Genomic DNA, 17,556 nt, shown 5'->3' with positions numbered 1-17,556 from the left:
TTAAGGAGTAACAAAATATATATTTTATTAAATAAAGCAACTAAGGAAAATATACAATGGTGTGTGTAATCAGTAATCAGTAGTGTAAGTGAGTGTTTTGCATACATGAATGTGATAATGCAGGTTGTTGAAAGGTGCTAGAAACACAACAAAAACTATCAAAGTGTGCATGGAGAGAGTCTCTTCCATGAATGGGGAAGTGGTGTATTTATCCTGGGAGACACCGGGCCCAGGTGTTTCCCATGTAGCTGACGACCCTCCCAACTCCGCCCACCAGCATCCTTATAAGGAAACAAGAACAAAGAGCAAATACGGCACACAGAGTGGGAGGGTCGTCACAGGTCGCAGTTGTAAATGAGAGCTTGTTCTCAACTAGCCTACCTGTTTAAATAAAGTTGAAATAAAAATAAATAAAATATAGTCTTTATTTTGTTACTATTTACTTTTTTTAGCAGATTTTTCTTACGTTTTTAACTCTGCATTGTTGGGAAAGGGCTCGTAACTAAGCATCCCATGGTAAAGTCTACACCTATTGTATTTGGCGCATGTGACAAATACAATTTTATTAGATATTTTTAGTATGCTACGCTGTCTCCACTAGGAACCTACATTCAAGACCTTGTTCGCTTGCCTCGATCACTGTGACTCCACTTAGGCTAGCTGGCCCAATGGTGGAGTACCCAAAGTCCTTTAGGGGCTCTGCTTGTTTTCTGTTTGGAAGGAAGTCTGTGTAGACGCATGGCAATGGGATCACCACCTCTTGTTCAAGCTGCTCCTAGAGATGACACACATACACAAGAATGCACCGAGCTAAGGCATTTTATCAATGGTCCACACTGCTTAATTGAGTGACCAAGTAATAACCCTTTGTTAATGTTATTGTATTTTTTTACCTCTTCATCTCCAATCTCATCATACACATGATTTTCGGACACAGGGGTGTCTCTGTCTCTCCTTCCTAAAAACAATTTATCGGTTTTAATCCAGTTAATCTTTGGCATTATTACAATAGTAGTATAATATAGTGATGATATTTGATCATTCCTAAAAACAGATGCTTTCTTTAAGTTATGTTGTTTGTACCTCTCCTGTTTCTGACAGGATGCTGCTCGTTGTTGCAAAGTCCTGTCCAAATACAATATGACAGGAAAATGAAATAACAGAATGGATGGTATTTTATCCATAGATGTGTGTATAGAAGTATAAAAACAATAAATAACACTTTTCAGGTATAATACATTGTACAATACATTGTCATAAAATGCATGACCTGATTAATAAACAGCCATTTGAGATAGATACATAATCAAATCAAATCAAATGTATTTATATAGCTCTTCGTACATCAGCTGATATCTCAAAGTGCTGTACAGAAACCCAGCCTAAAACCCCAAACAGCAAGCAATGCGGGTGTAGAAGCACGGTAGACACATAGACATCACATTATAAGCCTAAGTGTATGACATTATAATGGCTCATATTACATATTATAAAAGGATTATATGTGCAGGCCTTAGTAAAGTGTTACCAAACGATCTTGAGAAAGGGGCTAAAACCATACCTGCCAGATGCTTCCGTATTTCTACCTTGCCAAAAAACAGAAATATTGTTTTTAATTTCATGAAACCACCATAACAGCCATTACTAAACAGACTTTTAATTACTGCGGTAAATGACACTATTTACCCTGGTGATATCTCCTGATGCAGGCAATGATGATGAGCAGGCCGAATATGCAGATGCCCAATATTACCATGATTAGAACTTCTCTCTGGCCTATCGGCAGTGTGGCTCGGACAATTCCATCCTTACACACAGAGGATTGGTTATCTGCCCACAAATAGAACAGATAGAACAAACTGGCATTTGTATACTGATCATCCACAATTAGTAATGACAATATGAATTATTATTATGTGTAATTTTGTTCCTTTGCTGGACAGAGGTTTGGTTTCAGTTTAGGGTTATGTTTAGGTTATGTTCCAGACCGACTATATTGCAGTTGGGTTGCACGTATCAACCAATGGCTGCGTGCACCGCCATCAACTTCGCAGTCAGGCATCAGATTGCTATATCATACAATGTGGTTGGCTGACATGTGTAACACCTATCTAGGCATTGTAAGATCTGGCAGGCGACTGCAACGTGGTCAGCTTGGAACACTGCCAGTATGTTCCTATGATGGACATAGGCAAAGGTTAAGTTTAGGGGATATTTTTTATGTTGCTCTCACCTGTGAGTTGGAAGTGGCCCCGTGACTGGCCTGCCTTGTTGGCCACCAAGCAGGTGTATTTCCCACATTCAGCCTTGGTCAGGTTGTTCACCTGTAAGGTTTGGTTTCTCTCACCCAATAACAATCTGGAATCCGTGAGGAAGGGATGGTCATCCTTCAGCCACCAGTAGGAGAGGTTTGACCCCTTGACCTCACAGGTCATTGTTAGCAGCGCGTGGGATAAGTTTACGCTGATGTGCAGGGTGGAGGGAGGAGCTAAAGAGACCAAAACATTCATCTGTTGTGAATCTCTGAATTTGAATCCAATAGGTAATGTGTCTGACTTGTTTTACTCTGGCAAACTTTTGTGACTTCCATTATATGGACATGTGCTCCCCATGAATACAGTCTTGGATTTATCTATTAGTGATTTCCATATATCTATGTCTGGATTTCCACTGAATCTGAAGCACAGTTGGCATTACTGTGTAGAAAGACAGACAGGTAAAAATGGGTTAGGGTAATATGCTGTACTTACAAATGATTGACAGTGATATATTTAATGAGACCATAGTGTTATTCTTATAAATCACTCTTTCTTCATAGACACCTTCATCCTCTGCCCTCACTGAGTATATAACAAAGGTTTTATTGTGGGAAAGGAAGTGTGCAGTGCCATTGCATGCAGGGAATATGTTGGTGATGTTCCCATCCATTTTATGGAGAAGACAGAATGTCTGGGAGTTTCCACTTTTGTGACGCCATTCCACTGTTTTGATTAGTTTCAAAGGTATACTGGATCCAGAAAACTGTATGGGTTTGTTTAATATAGCCCATATACCTTCTCCTGGGACTTCAGGCCTGCCTGTAAGAGAGAGGAAGAGTGAGAGACTTACATCATGGCCATGTTAGCACAGCCTAGCTATAGAGCAATACAAAATCTACTTTACATATTTCTGAGCACCTCCAAGAAGTATGATACCTACTAATGGTCTAGTTACTTGAGACAGAAACAACCTTGGGGAGGTTTATCGGAAAGGATGGGAGTGCGTAATCCGCTATAGTCTAGCAATCCAAAATGTGCATGTTCTGGTCATGTCGGGGACAACTGTAGCATTTTTGCAAACTCTAACCCTTGTTCTAAACTTAACTCAATTCACCTAACCTTTGTCTTTAAAAGAAAAATTAGGGGTGGGTCAGCTTTAATATTGTGGAAAGATTGTTGCTTCCATCAATGTAATTGTCTGCATCATTTCCAATCCCCCATATATTTTGGGGGTAAATATACAGTATATCACAAATTGAGTACACCCCTCACATTTTTGTAAATATTTGAGTATATCTTTTCATGTAACAATACTGAAGAAATGACACTTTGCTACAATGTAAAGTAGTGAGTGTACAGCTTGTATAACAGTGTAAATTTGTTGTCCCCTCAAAATAACTCAACACACAGCCATTAATGTCTAAACCACTGGCCACAAAAGTGAGTACACCGCTAAGTGAAAATGTACAAATTGGGCCCAATTAGCCATTTTCCCTCCCCGGTGTCATGTGACTCGTTAGTGTTAAGGTCTCAGGTGTGAATGGGGAGCAGGTGTGTTAAATTAATTCACAAAATTTTTCTTTTTTATAATGTTATCAAAAACTGTTTTTTTTTAATCAATTAGTATATTTGAGTTTAACCACAATATTTGTTGTATTATTTGTTCTGTCTCTTCAGGTGGATTAAACTGAAATTGCAACCAACTTTCTAAAGCTTGTTTAAAAAATAACAATATTTTGGAGATTATTTGTTTTCAAACAACTGAAAGTGAGCAGCTGTAATCTGAATAAAGGGAAAAGGGCCATTCTTGAATCAAATTTATCAACCCATGGAGGTCTGGATTTGGAGTCACACTCAAAATTAAAGTGGAAAACCACACTACAGGCTGATCCAACTTTGATGTAATGTCCTTAAAACAAGTCAAAATGATGCTCAGTAGCGTGTGTGGCCTCCACGTGCCTGTATGACCTCCCTACAACGCCTGGACATGCTCCTGATGAGGTGGCGGATGGTCTCCTGAGGGATCTCCTCCCAGACCTGGACTAAAGCATCCGCCAACTCCTGGACAGTCTGTTGGTGGATGGAGCGAGACATGAAGTCCCAGATGTGCTCAATTGGATTCAGGTCTGGAGAACGGGCAGGCCAGTCCATAGTATCAATGCCTTCCTCTTGCAGGAGCTGCTGACACACTCCAGCCACATGAGGTCTAGCATTGTCTTGCATTATGAGGAACCCAGGGCCAACCGCACCAGCATATGGTCTCACAAGGGGTCTGAGGATCTCATCTCGGTAGCTAATGGCAGTCAGGCTACCTCTGGCGAGCACATGGAGGGCTGTGCGGCCCCACAAAGAAATGCCACCCCACACCATGACTGACTCACCGCCAAACCGGTCATGCTGGAGGATGTTGCAGGCAGCAGAACGTTCTCCACGGCGTCTCCAGACTCTGTCACGTCTGTCACGTGCTCAGTGTGAACCTGCTTTCATCTGTGAAGAGCACAGGGCGCCAGTGGCGAATTTGCCAATCTTGGTGTTCTCTGGCAAATGCCAAACATCCTGCACGGTGTTGGGCTGTAAGCACAACCCCCACCTGTGGACGTCGGGCCCTCATACCACCCTCATGGAGTCTGTTTCTGACCGTTTGAGCAGACACATGCACATTTGTGGCCTGCTGGAGGTCATTTTTCAGGGCTCTGGCAGTGCTCCTCCTGCTCCTCCTTGCACAAAGGCGGAGGTAGCGGTCCTGCTGCTGGGTTGTTGCCCTCCTACGGCCTCCTCCACATCTCCTGATGTACTGGCCTGTCTCCTTGTAGCGCCTCCATGCTCTGGAAACTACGCTGACAGACACAGCAAACCTTCTTGCCACAGCTCACATTGATGTGCCATCCTGGATGAGCTGCACTACCTGAGCCACTTGTGTGGGTTGTAGACTCCGTCTCATGCTACCACTAGAGTGAAAGCACTGCCAGCATTCAAAAGTGACCAAAACATCAGCCAGGAAGCATAGGAACTGAAAAGTGGTCTGTGGTCACCACATGCAGAACCACTCCTTTATTGGGGGATGTCTTGCTAATTGCCTATAATTTCCACCTGTTGTCTATTCCATTTCCACAACAGCATGTGAAATTTATTGTCAATCAGTGTTGCTTCCTAAGTGGACAGTTTGATTTCACAGAAGTGTGATTGACTTGGAGTTACATTGTGTTGTTTAAGTGTTCCCTTTATTTTTTTGAGCAATCTATAATTAGGTCCTTTTAATTTTGCCTGGCTTGCCATTCCAAATAAAAATTGAATATTTTTTGTTCATATAATTTAAAAAGCAGGTAGGTCAACTGTGATATGACTAAAGATCAGGGTGATTTTTCCACAAATAGACAGGTATTTTCCTTTTCATGGTAGCAAGATCTATTTTTGCTAACTTTTTATAAAAATGTATTGGAGTAAGATCATTTATTTCGTTCGAGATTTGTATACGGAGTATGTCCACATCCCCGTCAGAACATTTAATTGGCAAACTACACGGTAATGTAAAAGTGGCATTTTTTGTGATCCAATACATAATATACTACACTTATCATAATTTGGTTTTAATCCAGAGAGGTTAGAAAAAGTATCTAGATCCTCTATGAGGCTGTGGAGGGATTCTAATTGTGGTTTAAAAAGAAAACATGAATCAGTGTAAAATGACAGCTTTGTGTTTAAGCCACGGATTTCTAATCCCTTAATATTATTGTTGGATCTAATTTGAACGGCTAACATTTCGATGGCAATAATAAATAGATATGCCAATAGTGGACAACCTTGTTTTACTCCTCTTGACAGTTTAAAACTTTCTGAGATGTAGCCATTACTTACTATTTTACACCTAGGGTGACCTATGCATAACTTGAACCCATTTTATAAGAGATTCTCCAAAATTGAAATATTCTAGGCATTTATAAATAAACTCCAGTCGTACTTTATCAAAAGCCTTTTCAAAATCAACTATGAAAACATGGCCTGGTGTCCCTGATGTTTCATAGTATTCTATTGTTTCCAGTGCTTGTCTTATATTATCTCCAATGTATCGTCCGTGTAAAAAGCCTGAATAATATCTAACAACTCCTTTTTAATTATATGCTCCTGCCAAGATGTTGTAACATGGCCGAATGTTCCTGGACGCACTCCTCGACTCCTCTAACCGGGTACCTGCTCCTGCTGACTCCATTAAAGGTGTGTAATTCTGTCAGGATGGTGTATTGGCAACGAAGTCAAGTGCAGGAGAGCAGATTAAAATGAACAGGCACACTTTTATTACAGTTCCAAGAAACGAGAGCACTACATGAAACAAACGCGCTCAAAAAAGGAACATAAAAGTAGACCGCGTAAACTAACACCACCTAACATGAAAACAATTACACACAAAGCATGATGGGAAACAGAGGGTTAAATACAAGTAGCTTAATTGGGGAAATGAAAACCAGGTGTGTATGGAAACAAGACAAATGTATATATGAAAAATGGAGCGGCGATGGCTAGAAAGCCAGTGACGTCGATCACCGAACGCCGCCTGAACAAGGAGAGGGGCTGATTTCGGCTGAAGTCGTGACAAATCCAAGCATTAAGCTAGAATTTTTGCATCACAACACTGAGGTGTAAGAGGCCTCCAATTTTTTTAAATGGACTTGTTCTTTATATGTACCACTTGGATCCGGTTTCAGTAATACTGAAATCAGACCTTCTTGTTGCGTGTCCGATAATCTAATCTATCGTACTTTTCGGAGAAATGTCCTCTGGTCTGATGAAACAAAAACAGAACTGTTTGTCCATAATGACTATTGTTATGTTTAGAGGAAAAAAGAGGGAGGCTTGCAAGTTGAAGAACACCATCCCAACCGTGAAGCACAGGGGTGGCAGTATCATGTTGTGGGGGTGCTTTGCTGCAGGAGGGACTGGTGCACGTCACAAAATAGATGGCATCATGAGGTAGGAAAATTATGTGGATATATGGAAGCAACATCTCAAGACATCAGTCAGGAAGTTAAAGCTTGGTCGCAAATGGGTTTTCCAAATGGACAATTACCCCAAGCATACTTCAAAAGTTGTGGCAAAATGGCTGAAGGATAACAAAGTCAAGGTATTGGAGTGGCCATCACAAAGCCCTGACCTCAATCCTATAGAAAATGTGTGGGCAGAACAGAAAAAGCATGTGTGAGCAAGGAGGCATACAAACCTGACTCCGTTACACCAGCTCTGTCTGGAGGAATGGGACAAAATTCACCCAACCTATTGTGGGAAGCTTGTGGAAGGCTACCCAAAATGTTTGACCCAAGTGAACCAATTTAAAGGCAATGCTACCAAATACAAATTAGTGTATGTAAACATCTAACCCACTGGGAATGTGATGAAAAAAATGAAAGCTTAAACAAATCACACTCCTATTATTCTGACATTTCACTTTCTTAAAATAAAGTGGTGATCCTAACTTTTCAGTTTATAAAACTGAGTTTAAATGTATTTGGCTAAGGTGTATGTAAACTGCTGACTTCAACTGTATATATATTTTTCAAATCCTGTTTGTTATTTTCCAAAATTAGCTATTGATATTTGTAGTAATGTTGGCAATTTATGCTAAGGATTTTTACCTCTCACCATTACCAAAATTACATTATGGCAAGCAATTATTATATTAGCAAACAATTCTTTTGAATCATATTATATTGTCCCTAACGTCTTTTACTCCCTGGCAACAGTTGTGGGATACACACACACCCACACACACTCTTACACACTCAACCCCTTTCCCCCACAACAACCATATACTCAGATTCTCAACATTTGCACCATCCCTGAGCCCAACTCAAGAAAGGTCTTGATTTACGAACGCATATACAGTTGCAGCTGTATGAGAAGGCATATAAAACTGTGCAAAAAAATGGGCATTAGCTTTACCATTGTAATGTCCCAGATGATGGAGATCAGATATACCCCCTTCACATGAAACACCCACAACATGGTCCCCCGTACTGACCATATTCCCAAGCATCTCCGTGCAGTCAGACCTTTGATTTTGTGCCACCAGGGCCACAATAATATTCCCCCTCTCTGAATGTCCGAGTGTTACCCCCTCCCCATGGGTTACTGCACCTAGTGTTGCCAGCACTGCCACTGCCTGGGTGGGGGCAGCCCACCGGGATCCCCATGATAGGACAATAAATAAATTATGTGTATAATTTATTTTAAAACGCTGTTTCACCATGATAGGACAATAAATAAATGTGATGTATAATCCATTATAAAATGTATGTCCCTCATCTGAACAACATTGAAAGCTCCCTCACAACCCCTGCTCACAGCAATACATTGGTTCTGGGAAATGCAACCATTTCCTTTCTCACTCAACGCCACACTTTCCCAAACACCAAAAAACACACACCACACCATTCATCCATACATACCGTGCCTTCTGTTTACTGAGTTTTTATCTCCACGATGTTGAATTAGTGCTTTAGTGTTCCAATTAGTTCTATTTTAAGATAGATAGAAAAGCTATATTTTTTGTTGTATTATTACAATCCATAACCGGGCTAGAATTGTGTGTTTCCTTATTTGCCACCTTTATGAGAAATTTGTAATTTTGAAAATAGCCATGGAGTAGTCTGTGTCTCTGAACAACTGTTTATCAATATACAGTTTCTCTTGAATCTATTTTCCTTGACAGTTGGAAACAAAATTTACGCCGTTCTGGAATTTCCTTCGGGAACTGGTCATGCATGCCTATTTTCGTGCAAGCAAGTCTTTCACCCAGGCTTTTAACCATGATTTTATCTTAAGGAAAGCACATTTTGCAACGATTGGGTGTTCATACCTCTGCCCTCTCTGTATGAAGCAGTGTACACGTTTGAGTTGGATTTTGTCGATAGTTTCGGTTGGAATCTGAAGCGCTGTAAGGAGGAACTCTCTAACTACAGAGTCAGGAACCTCTCCTTCTTTCTCTTGGATACCTGTAAGTACCAGATTCTCTCTCATGGATCTAGTCTGTATGTCAAGTAAGGCTTCTCTCAGAACGATGTTCTCCTTTGTCGTTTTAATTCTAACTGCCAATGTAAAATGTTCCTTCCTTCTTACTGCACAACAAGCAACCTGGTCTCATATAAAGACATGCATTCCCTTACGTCCGCCGATACAGTGAGGGGGGGGGAGTATTTGATCCCCTGCTGATTTTGTACGTTTGCCCACTGACAAATAAATGATCAGTCTATAATTTTAATGGTAGGTTTATTTGAACAGTGAGAGACAGAATAACAACAAAAGTGTCTTCACTGACATTTTCAACCTCTCCCTGTCCGAGTCTGTAATACAAACATAGTCCCTGTGCCCAAGAACATTAAGTGCCCAAACAACTACCGACCCGTAGCACTCACGTCTGTAGCCATGAAGTGCCTTGAAAGGCTGGTCATGGCTCACATCAACACCATCATCCAAGAAACCCCAGACCCACAGCAATTTGCATTCCTCCCCAACAGATCCACAGATGACACAATCTCAATTGCACTCCACACTGCCCTTTCCCACCTGGACAAAGGGAACACCTATCTGAGAATGTTATTCATTGACTACAGCTCAGCATTCAACACCAAAGTGCCCTCAAAGCTCATCAATAAGCTAAAGACCCTGGGACTAAACACCTCCCTTTGCAACTGGATCCTGAAGATCCTGACGGGCCGCCCCCAGGTAGTAAGGGTAGGTAACAACACATCCGCCACGCTGATCCTCAACACAGGGGCCCCTCAGGGGTGCATGCTCAGTCCCCTCCTGTACTTCCTGTTCACTCATGACTGCACGGCCAGGCACGACTCCAACACCATCATTCAATTTGCCGATGACACAACAGTGGTAGGCCTGATCACAGACAACGACAAGACAGCCTATTGGGAGGTCAGAGACCTGGCTGTGTGGTGCCAGGACTACAACCTCTACCTCAATGTGATCAAGACAAAGGAGATGATTGTGGACTACAGGAAAAAGAGGACTGAGCACGCCCCCATTCTCATTGACAGGGCTGCAGTGGAGCAGGTTGAGAGCTTCAAGTTCCTTGGTGTCCACATCATCAACAAGCTAACATGGTCCATCCACACCAAGACAGTTGTGAAGAGGGCACGACAAAACCTATTCCCCCTCAGGAGACTGAAAAAATTTGTCATGGGTCTTCAGATCCTCAAAAGGCTCTACAGCTGCACCATTGAGAGCATGACTGGTTGCATCACTGCCTGGTATGGCAATTGCTCGGCCTCCGACGGCAATGCACTACAGAGGGTAGTGCGAACGGCCCAGTACATCACTGGGGCCAAGCTTCCTTCCATCCAGGACCTCTATACCAGGCGGTGTCAGAGGAAGGCCCTAAAAAGGGTCAAAGAGTCCAGCCACTCTAGTCATAGACTGTTCTCTCTGCTACCACATGGCAAATTTTTTTGAACTGCATTGTTGGCTAGAGGCTCGTAAGTAAGCATTTCACTGTAAGGTCTACACCTGTTGTATTCGGCGCATGTGACTGATAAAATTAGATTTTTTGTGTCTTTTACAGTAAAAACTCAGTGTCCTACAATTAATGAATGGAATGGGGGGTATTTGTTAGACAGAAAATATGGTAGTAGCTACACCATCCTTAGAAAGCCAGTATGAGGGTTTGCGCTCAGGCTAGAATGAAATGCGACTGGTGCGTGGAAAATAAAATATCTGTAGAGTTCAAAGGTACTCACACTCAAAACCATAGAAAAGAAATAACCCAAGGAGGGCAAGATGCAAAAATAACATCATTAATTGAATCCATGCACTTTGCACTTTCACTTGTTGTATTATTTCGAGCATGGATTAAATTAATTATTTTTGCATCTCGGCCTCCTTGGGTTATTTATTTTTCATGGCTTGGAGTATGAGTTCCTTTTGAACGCTACAGTACACAACCCTTGAAATATATGAAAAAAATGGCCAATATACTTTGCCATGCTGTATGAAGCGATGCAGTGCCATTTAGTTTAAACCTCAACTCATATCCTAGACCTAGTGAATCAGAGTTTATATGCAGAACCTCTAAAAGTCTAAGCCGTTGAGGGGTGGGGCAAGTTCTACGAAGCTAATATATGGAATTGTTTTAAGATGGTCATACCATATAGCAATTTGATGTATTGATTTATACATTTTTGAACTCCTTTAGGTTTAAAAATAATATTTCAAATGATTTGATAAAATAGTTAATTCGGCCTTTACTACTATAGAAACATATTTAATAACACATAAATGGCAAAGGAGACAGTAAAACAATGAATCATGAAGAATAAGGTTCTGAAGTGTCTGTCCTATATCTAGGAGATATAAGAAAGCTCAGGAAATATGTGTGTTTTTTTGGACACATTGTTAACCCCGATTACTTCGTAGGCCAAACCATTCGGATGCCATAGACCTTTTCGTGAGAAGATTTTCGGGATTTCTCATGGTCTGACAAACACTGCTGTAGCTCGGTCACCTTCCTAATATATAATAATAATTCCTCTACTTTAAACTCACGGATTTCGATGCAGATTTTTTATTTTATGTTACTTATATCGTCAATACTCTTAAGGATTACAGAAAAGCAAATACAATGTAATGAATTACATGTTCACCAATACCCAATAAACGGACAGACTGATAGGATGAGATGCCAAAAGTTTTAAGACAGAAAAAGGGGACCAAATGCTGATGATTGAGATTTACCCATTATAATAATCTACATAAAACAATTTGATCAACAAAAATCACTGCCTTCTGTATTTTTCAAATTAGACGCAGCCCAATTATTTCAAGCAAAGTAACTTACCTGAATGTGTTGTGGTGCTCAAGGTGAATAGGAGAATAAACAGTTGGAGGGGACATCTTGAGAATAACAGTTTTTCTGTGGAATTTCTCTTAAAAATCAACCAGTTTACCATCATGCCATAGCTTGCCAGACCGATCAAAAGTTAAACTGTCATACACATGAGAGCTAGCTCAAAAAAAGATGCATGATGTGCTTCTTCCACCCACAAACCACAGAGAGATTGGAGTTGGCTTCTGAAGACAGCAAGACACATCACACTTTTTAAAGCAGCGATACAGTGTGTACAGAATGTATTCACACCCCTCAACTTAATCAAGTGTGATTAAAATGGATTTAATTGTAATTTTTGGTCAACAATCTAGACAAAATACTCTAATTTCAAAGTGGAAGCAAAACTCTAACAACAAATTATTGAAAAATAAAACAAGGCAAGCAAAGAGTGTATTTCCATGTTGTGTGTGTGTTACGGCTCTCATTTGTAGAATGAAGAGTGGACCAAGGCTCAGCGTGGTAGGCGTACATAATCTTTTTATTGATGACACCAAAACAAAATAATAACGACAAATAACGAAAGCGCACAGTTCTGTAAAGCTAAGAAACTAAACAGAAAACAAGATCCCACAAACTCAGGTGGAAAACAGGCTGCCCAAGTATGATTCCCAATCAGAGACAACGATAGACAGCTGCCTCTGATTGGGAACCACACTCGGCCAAAAACAAAGAAATAGAAAACATAGAATTTCCCACCCGAGTCACACCCTGACTTAACCAAACATAGAGAATAATAAGGATCTCTAAGGTCAGGGCGTGACAGTGTGTGTCTGTTGTGGTGGTTAATTTCTTTACTATCAGAGGAGAGACAAACTTATCACACAAGTCAGAGTTATACTTAAACTAAGTTTTTATTAGTGAGAGCTTTGCAATAGCGATGGCTGGTAGACGAATCACACTCAGATGATTCGTTGAGAGCCCCGAGACAAACATACAAAGGTATTTTATAGCCGAGATACACCCCTTTCAACCTACATGACGAACAACAGATATATAGAATGGGTCACAAGGTTAAGATTTGTATGAAAGATACCTACACTCTCTCCAAGATGGCGCCGGAGGAGATGGCCGTCTCCTAAACAATTGTGCTATTATGTGGAATTTTTCCGCGATATTTGTAAATTATTTTGTACATAATGTTTCTGCAACAGTATCTTACGGAAGAAAAGAGCTTCTGGATATCAGGACAGTGATCACTCGTATTAGACAAAGATTTCTTCAACAACAACAACAAGCAGGACTCACACGATATTCTCCAAACACTCCACAGGGCAGACATCCCAATTATTCGCAAAAGGAAGCGATGCAGAGGACGAAGAGCCGGATGCCTCGTCCGGACCCGCAGAAGACAACTAGGAAAGATGCCGTTACCGTCAATATTACTCGCCAACATGCAATCATTGGACAATAAACTAGATGAGGTACGATCACGAATATCCTACCAATCGGACATCAAAAACTGTAATATTCTATGCTTCACGGAATCATGGCTGAATGACGACATGGATATATGGATACATGGATACACACTGCACCGGCAGATAAGACGAAGGGGGGCGGTCTGTGCATATTTGTAAACAACAGCTGGTGCACGAAATCTAAGGAAGTCTCTAGATTTGCTCGCCTGAAGTAGAGTATATTGTGATAAACTGCAGGCCACACTACTTGCCTAGAGAGTTCTCAGCTATACTTTTCGTGGCTGTTTATTTACCACCACAGACAGATACTGGCACTAAGAACGCACTCAGTCAGCTGTATAAGGAAATAAGCAAACAGGAAACCACTCACCCAGAGGCGGCGCTCCTAGGGCCCGGAGACTTTTATGCAGGAAAGCTTAAATCAGTTCTACCAAATCTCTATCAACATGTTAAATGTGCAACCAGAGGGAAAAATTCTAGATCACATGTACTCCACACACAGACGCGTACAAAGCTCTCGCTCGCCCTCCATTTGGTAAATCCGACCACAACTCTATCCTCCTGATTCCTGCTTACAAGCTAAACTTAAAGCAGGAAGCACCAGTGACTCGGTCTATAAAAAAAATGGTCAGATGAAGCAGATGCTAAACTACAGGACTGCTTTGCTATCACAGACTTGAACATGTTCCGGGATTCTTCCGATGACATTGAGGAATACACCACATCAGTCACTGGCTTTATCAATAAGTGCATTGAAGACGTTGTCCCCACAGTGACTGTACGTACATACCGCAACCAGAAGCCATGGATTGCAGGCAACATTCGCACTGAGCTAAAGGCTAGAGCTGCCGCTTTCAAGGTGCGGTACTCTAACCCGGAAGCTTAAAAGAAATCCCGCTATGCCCTGTGACGAACCATCAAACAGGCAGAGACTCAATACAGGACTAAGATTGAATCATACTACACCGGCTCCGATGCTCGTCGGATGTGGCAGGGCTTGCAAACTATTACAGACTACAAAGGGAAGCACAACCGTGAGCTGCCCAGTGACACGAGCCTACCAGGCAAGCTAAATCACTTCTATGCTCACTTCGAGGCAAGCAACACCGAGGCATGCATGAGAGCATCAGCTGTTCCGGATGACTGTGTGATCACGCTCTCCGTGGCCGACGTGAGTAAGACCTTTAAACAGGTCAACATACACAAGGGTCAGACAGATTACCAGACGTGTGCTCCGGGCATGTGCTGACCAACTGGCAGGTGTCTACATTTACATTTTCAACATGTCCCTGATTGAGTCTGTAATACCAACATGCTTCAAGCAGACCACCATTGTCCCTGTGGCCAAGAACACAAAGGCAACCTGCCTAAATGACTACAGACACGTAGCACTCACGTCCGTAGCCATGACGTGCTTTGAAAGGCTGGTATGGCTCACATCAACACCATTATCCCAGAAACCCTAGACCCACTCCAATTTGCATACCGCCCAAACGGATCCACAGATGATGCAATCTCTATTGCACTCCACACTGCCCTTTCCCACCTGGACAAAAGGAACACCTATGTGAGAATGCTGTTCAGTGACTACAGCTCAGCGTTCAACACCATAGTACCCTCAAAGCTCATCACCAAGCTAAGGATTCTGGGACAAAACACCTCCCTCTGCAACTGGATCATGGACTTCCTGACAGGCTGCCCCCAGGTAGTGAGGGTAGGTAGCAACACATCTGCCACGCTGATCCTCAACACTGGAGCCCCCCAGGGGTGCATGCTCAGTCCCCTCCTGTACTCCCTGTTCACCCACGACTACATGGCCAGGCACGACTCCAACACCATCATTAAGTTTGCTGACGACACAACAGTGGTAGGCCTGATCACCGACAACGACGAGACAGCCTGTAGGGAGGAGGTCAGAGACCTGGCCGGGTGGTGCCAGAATAACAACCTATCCCTCAACATAACCAAGACTAAGGAGATGATTGTGGACTACAGGAAAAAGAGCACCGAGCACATCCCCATTCTCATTGACGGGGCTGTAGTGGAGCAGGTTGAGAGCTTCAAATTCCTTGGAGTCCACATCAACAACAAATTAGATTGGTCTAAACACACCAAGACAGTCGTGAAGAGGGCACGACAAAGCCTATTCCCCCTCAGGAAACTAAAAAGATTTGGCATGGGTTCCGAGATCCTCAAAAGGTTCTACAGCTGCAACATGAAGAGCATCCTGACCGGTTGCATCACTGCCTGGTACGGCAATTGCTTGGCCTCCAACCACAAGGCACTTCAGAGGGTAGTGCGTACGGCCCAGTACATCACTGGGGAAAAGCTGCCTGCCATCCAGGACCTCTACACCAGTCGGTGTCAGAGGAAGGCCCTAAAAATTGTCAAAGACCCCAGCCACCCCAGTCATAGACTGTTCTCTCTACTACCGCATGGCAAGTGGTACCGGGGTGTTAGTCTAGGACACAAAGGCTTCTCAACAGTTTTTACCCCCAAGCCATAAGACTCCTGATCAGGTAACCAAATGCTTACCCGGCCTATTTGCATTGTGTGCCCCTCCCCCAGCCCCTCTTACGCTGCTGCTACTCTCTGTTTATCTTATATGCATAGTCACTTTAACTATACATTCATGTACATACTACCTAAATGGCCTGACCAACTAGTGCTCCTGCACATTGGCTATGGTGCATTGTGTCCCACGACCCGCCAACCCCTCTTTTTACGCGTCTGCTACTCTCTGTTCATCATATATGCATAGTCACTTTAACGATACCTACATGTACATACTACCTCAATAAGCCTGACTAACAGGTGTCTGGATATTTACATTTACATTACATTTAAGTCATTTAGCAGACGCTCTTATCCAGAGCGACTTACAAATTGGTGCATTCACCTTATGACATCCAGTGGAACAGCCACTTTACAATAGTGCATCTAAATCTTTTGATTTACACACACACACACACACACACACACACACACACACACACACACACACACACACACACACACACACACACACACACACACACACACACACACACACACACACACACACACACACACACACACACACACACACACACACACACACACACACACACACACACACACACACACACACACACACACACACACACACACACGTATACCTTTCTTCCCCGCACCATTGGTTAGACCCTGTAAGTAAGCATTTCACTGTAAGGTCTACTACACCTGTTTTGTTCGGCGCATGTGACAAATACATTTTGATTTGATATAATTCACAGCAGATAGTATCTGCTGTAAAAACAGTCATCTTTGTGTACAGACCAGGGTCTGGCCCTGGGGTCATCTCTCCCTGGTGCCATATAGAACAGAAACATTAACTCATACTCTGGAATGTGGTCTCTAGGTTTTATCACCCAAAAGACATCGTAAATCTCCTGTCAGTGTTATCTCCCAGAGGCCCATCCTCAGTAGAACACACACACAATAGTTATAAGAATACTCTATCTGTTGCATAAAAACAACCATTTGATGCAATAAAGGTATTATAACATAACCTTGCAATTTTCCACCATAGTGTATAATCTAGCACTCTGGGACCCTGCAAACCATGTTTTCTACAGAAGTCAAATGTAATGGAGTCCACTGCCCATGTTGTGAATGATTGCTGTCCATACAATGATCTGTACATTGCTAGACATGACCGCCTTGTCAACCTAATAGCCAGCGAGGTGAGACAGGTAGTCTCACCAACAGCACAAATCCATAAACATTCTTGTGTAAGAGGACGCTGGTTAGATGTTGTTTTTTCCTATGTGCCAAATACAAAAACATGGAGCAGGCCTTTGCCGACAAGCTTCTTAGATACCAGCCCCTCATGGCATGCATGGACAACCTCAGGTGTAGGTGCAAGCTGGTGCTGCTGATATTTGACAGTCTCGGCCAAGTACAGGCTTGCAGTGCGTGGCCTCCAGATTACGGCAAAGCAGTTGGCTAGGTA

At 42.3% G+C, this 17,556-nt stretch overlaps 1 protein-coding gene across 5 annotated transcripts; it reads right to left on the bottom strand.

Annotated features, from left to right (window-relative positions):
- LOC123994722 (leucine-rich repeats and immunoglobulin-like domains protein 2) lies at positions 1-12,313 on the bottom strand. 5 transcript variants are annotated; one of them, XM_046297681.1, is made up of 9 exons: positions 12,094-12,313; positions 2,751-3,077; positions 2,234-2,488; positions 1,687-1,830; positions 1,562-1,582; positions 1,084-1,125; positions 894-958; positions 610-775; positions 1-281 (listed from the first exon to the last, which is right to left on the bottom strand). In XM_046297681.1, coding segments are annotated over exons 1-9 (1,137 nt in total). In that variant the 5' UTR covers positions 12,209-12,313; the 3' UTR covers positions 1-279. The 5 variants fall into 5 exon arrangements, with proteins under 5 accessions (XP_046153637.1, XP_046153610.1, XP_046153619.1 ...); XM_046297654.1 differs by lacking the exon at positions 1-281 and having other exon boundaries at positions 309-775; XM_046297663.1 differs by lacking the exon at positions 1-281 and having other exon boundaries at positions 309-769.
- Positions 12,314-17,556: the final 5,243 nt, after the last annotated feature.

This window comes from Oncorhynchus gorbuscha, linkage group LG02 (assembly GCF_021184085.1).
Source record: "Oncorhynchus gorbuscha isolate QuinsamMale2020 ecotype Even-year linkage group LG02, OgorEven_v1.0, whole genome shotgun sequence".
NCBI classification, from domain to species: domain Eukaryota; kingdom Metazoa; phylum Chordata; class Actinopteri; order Salmoniformes; family Salmonidae; genus Oncorhynchus; species Oncorhynchus gorbuscha.
This window is presented reverse-complemented; position numbering and strand designations above follow the sequence as displayed.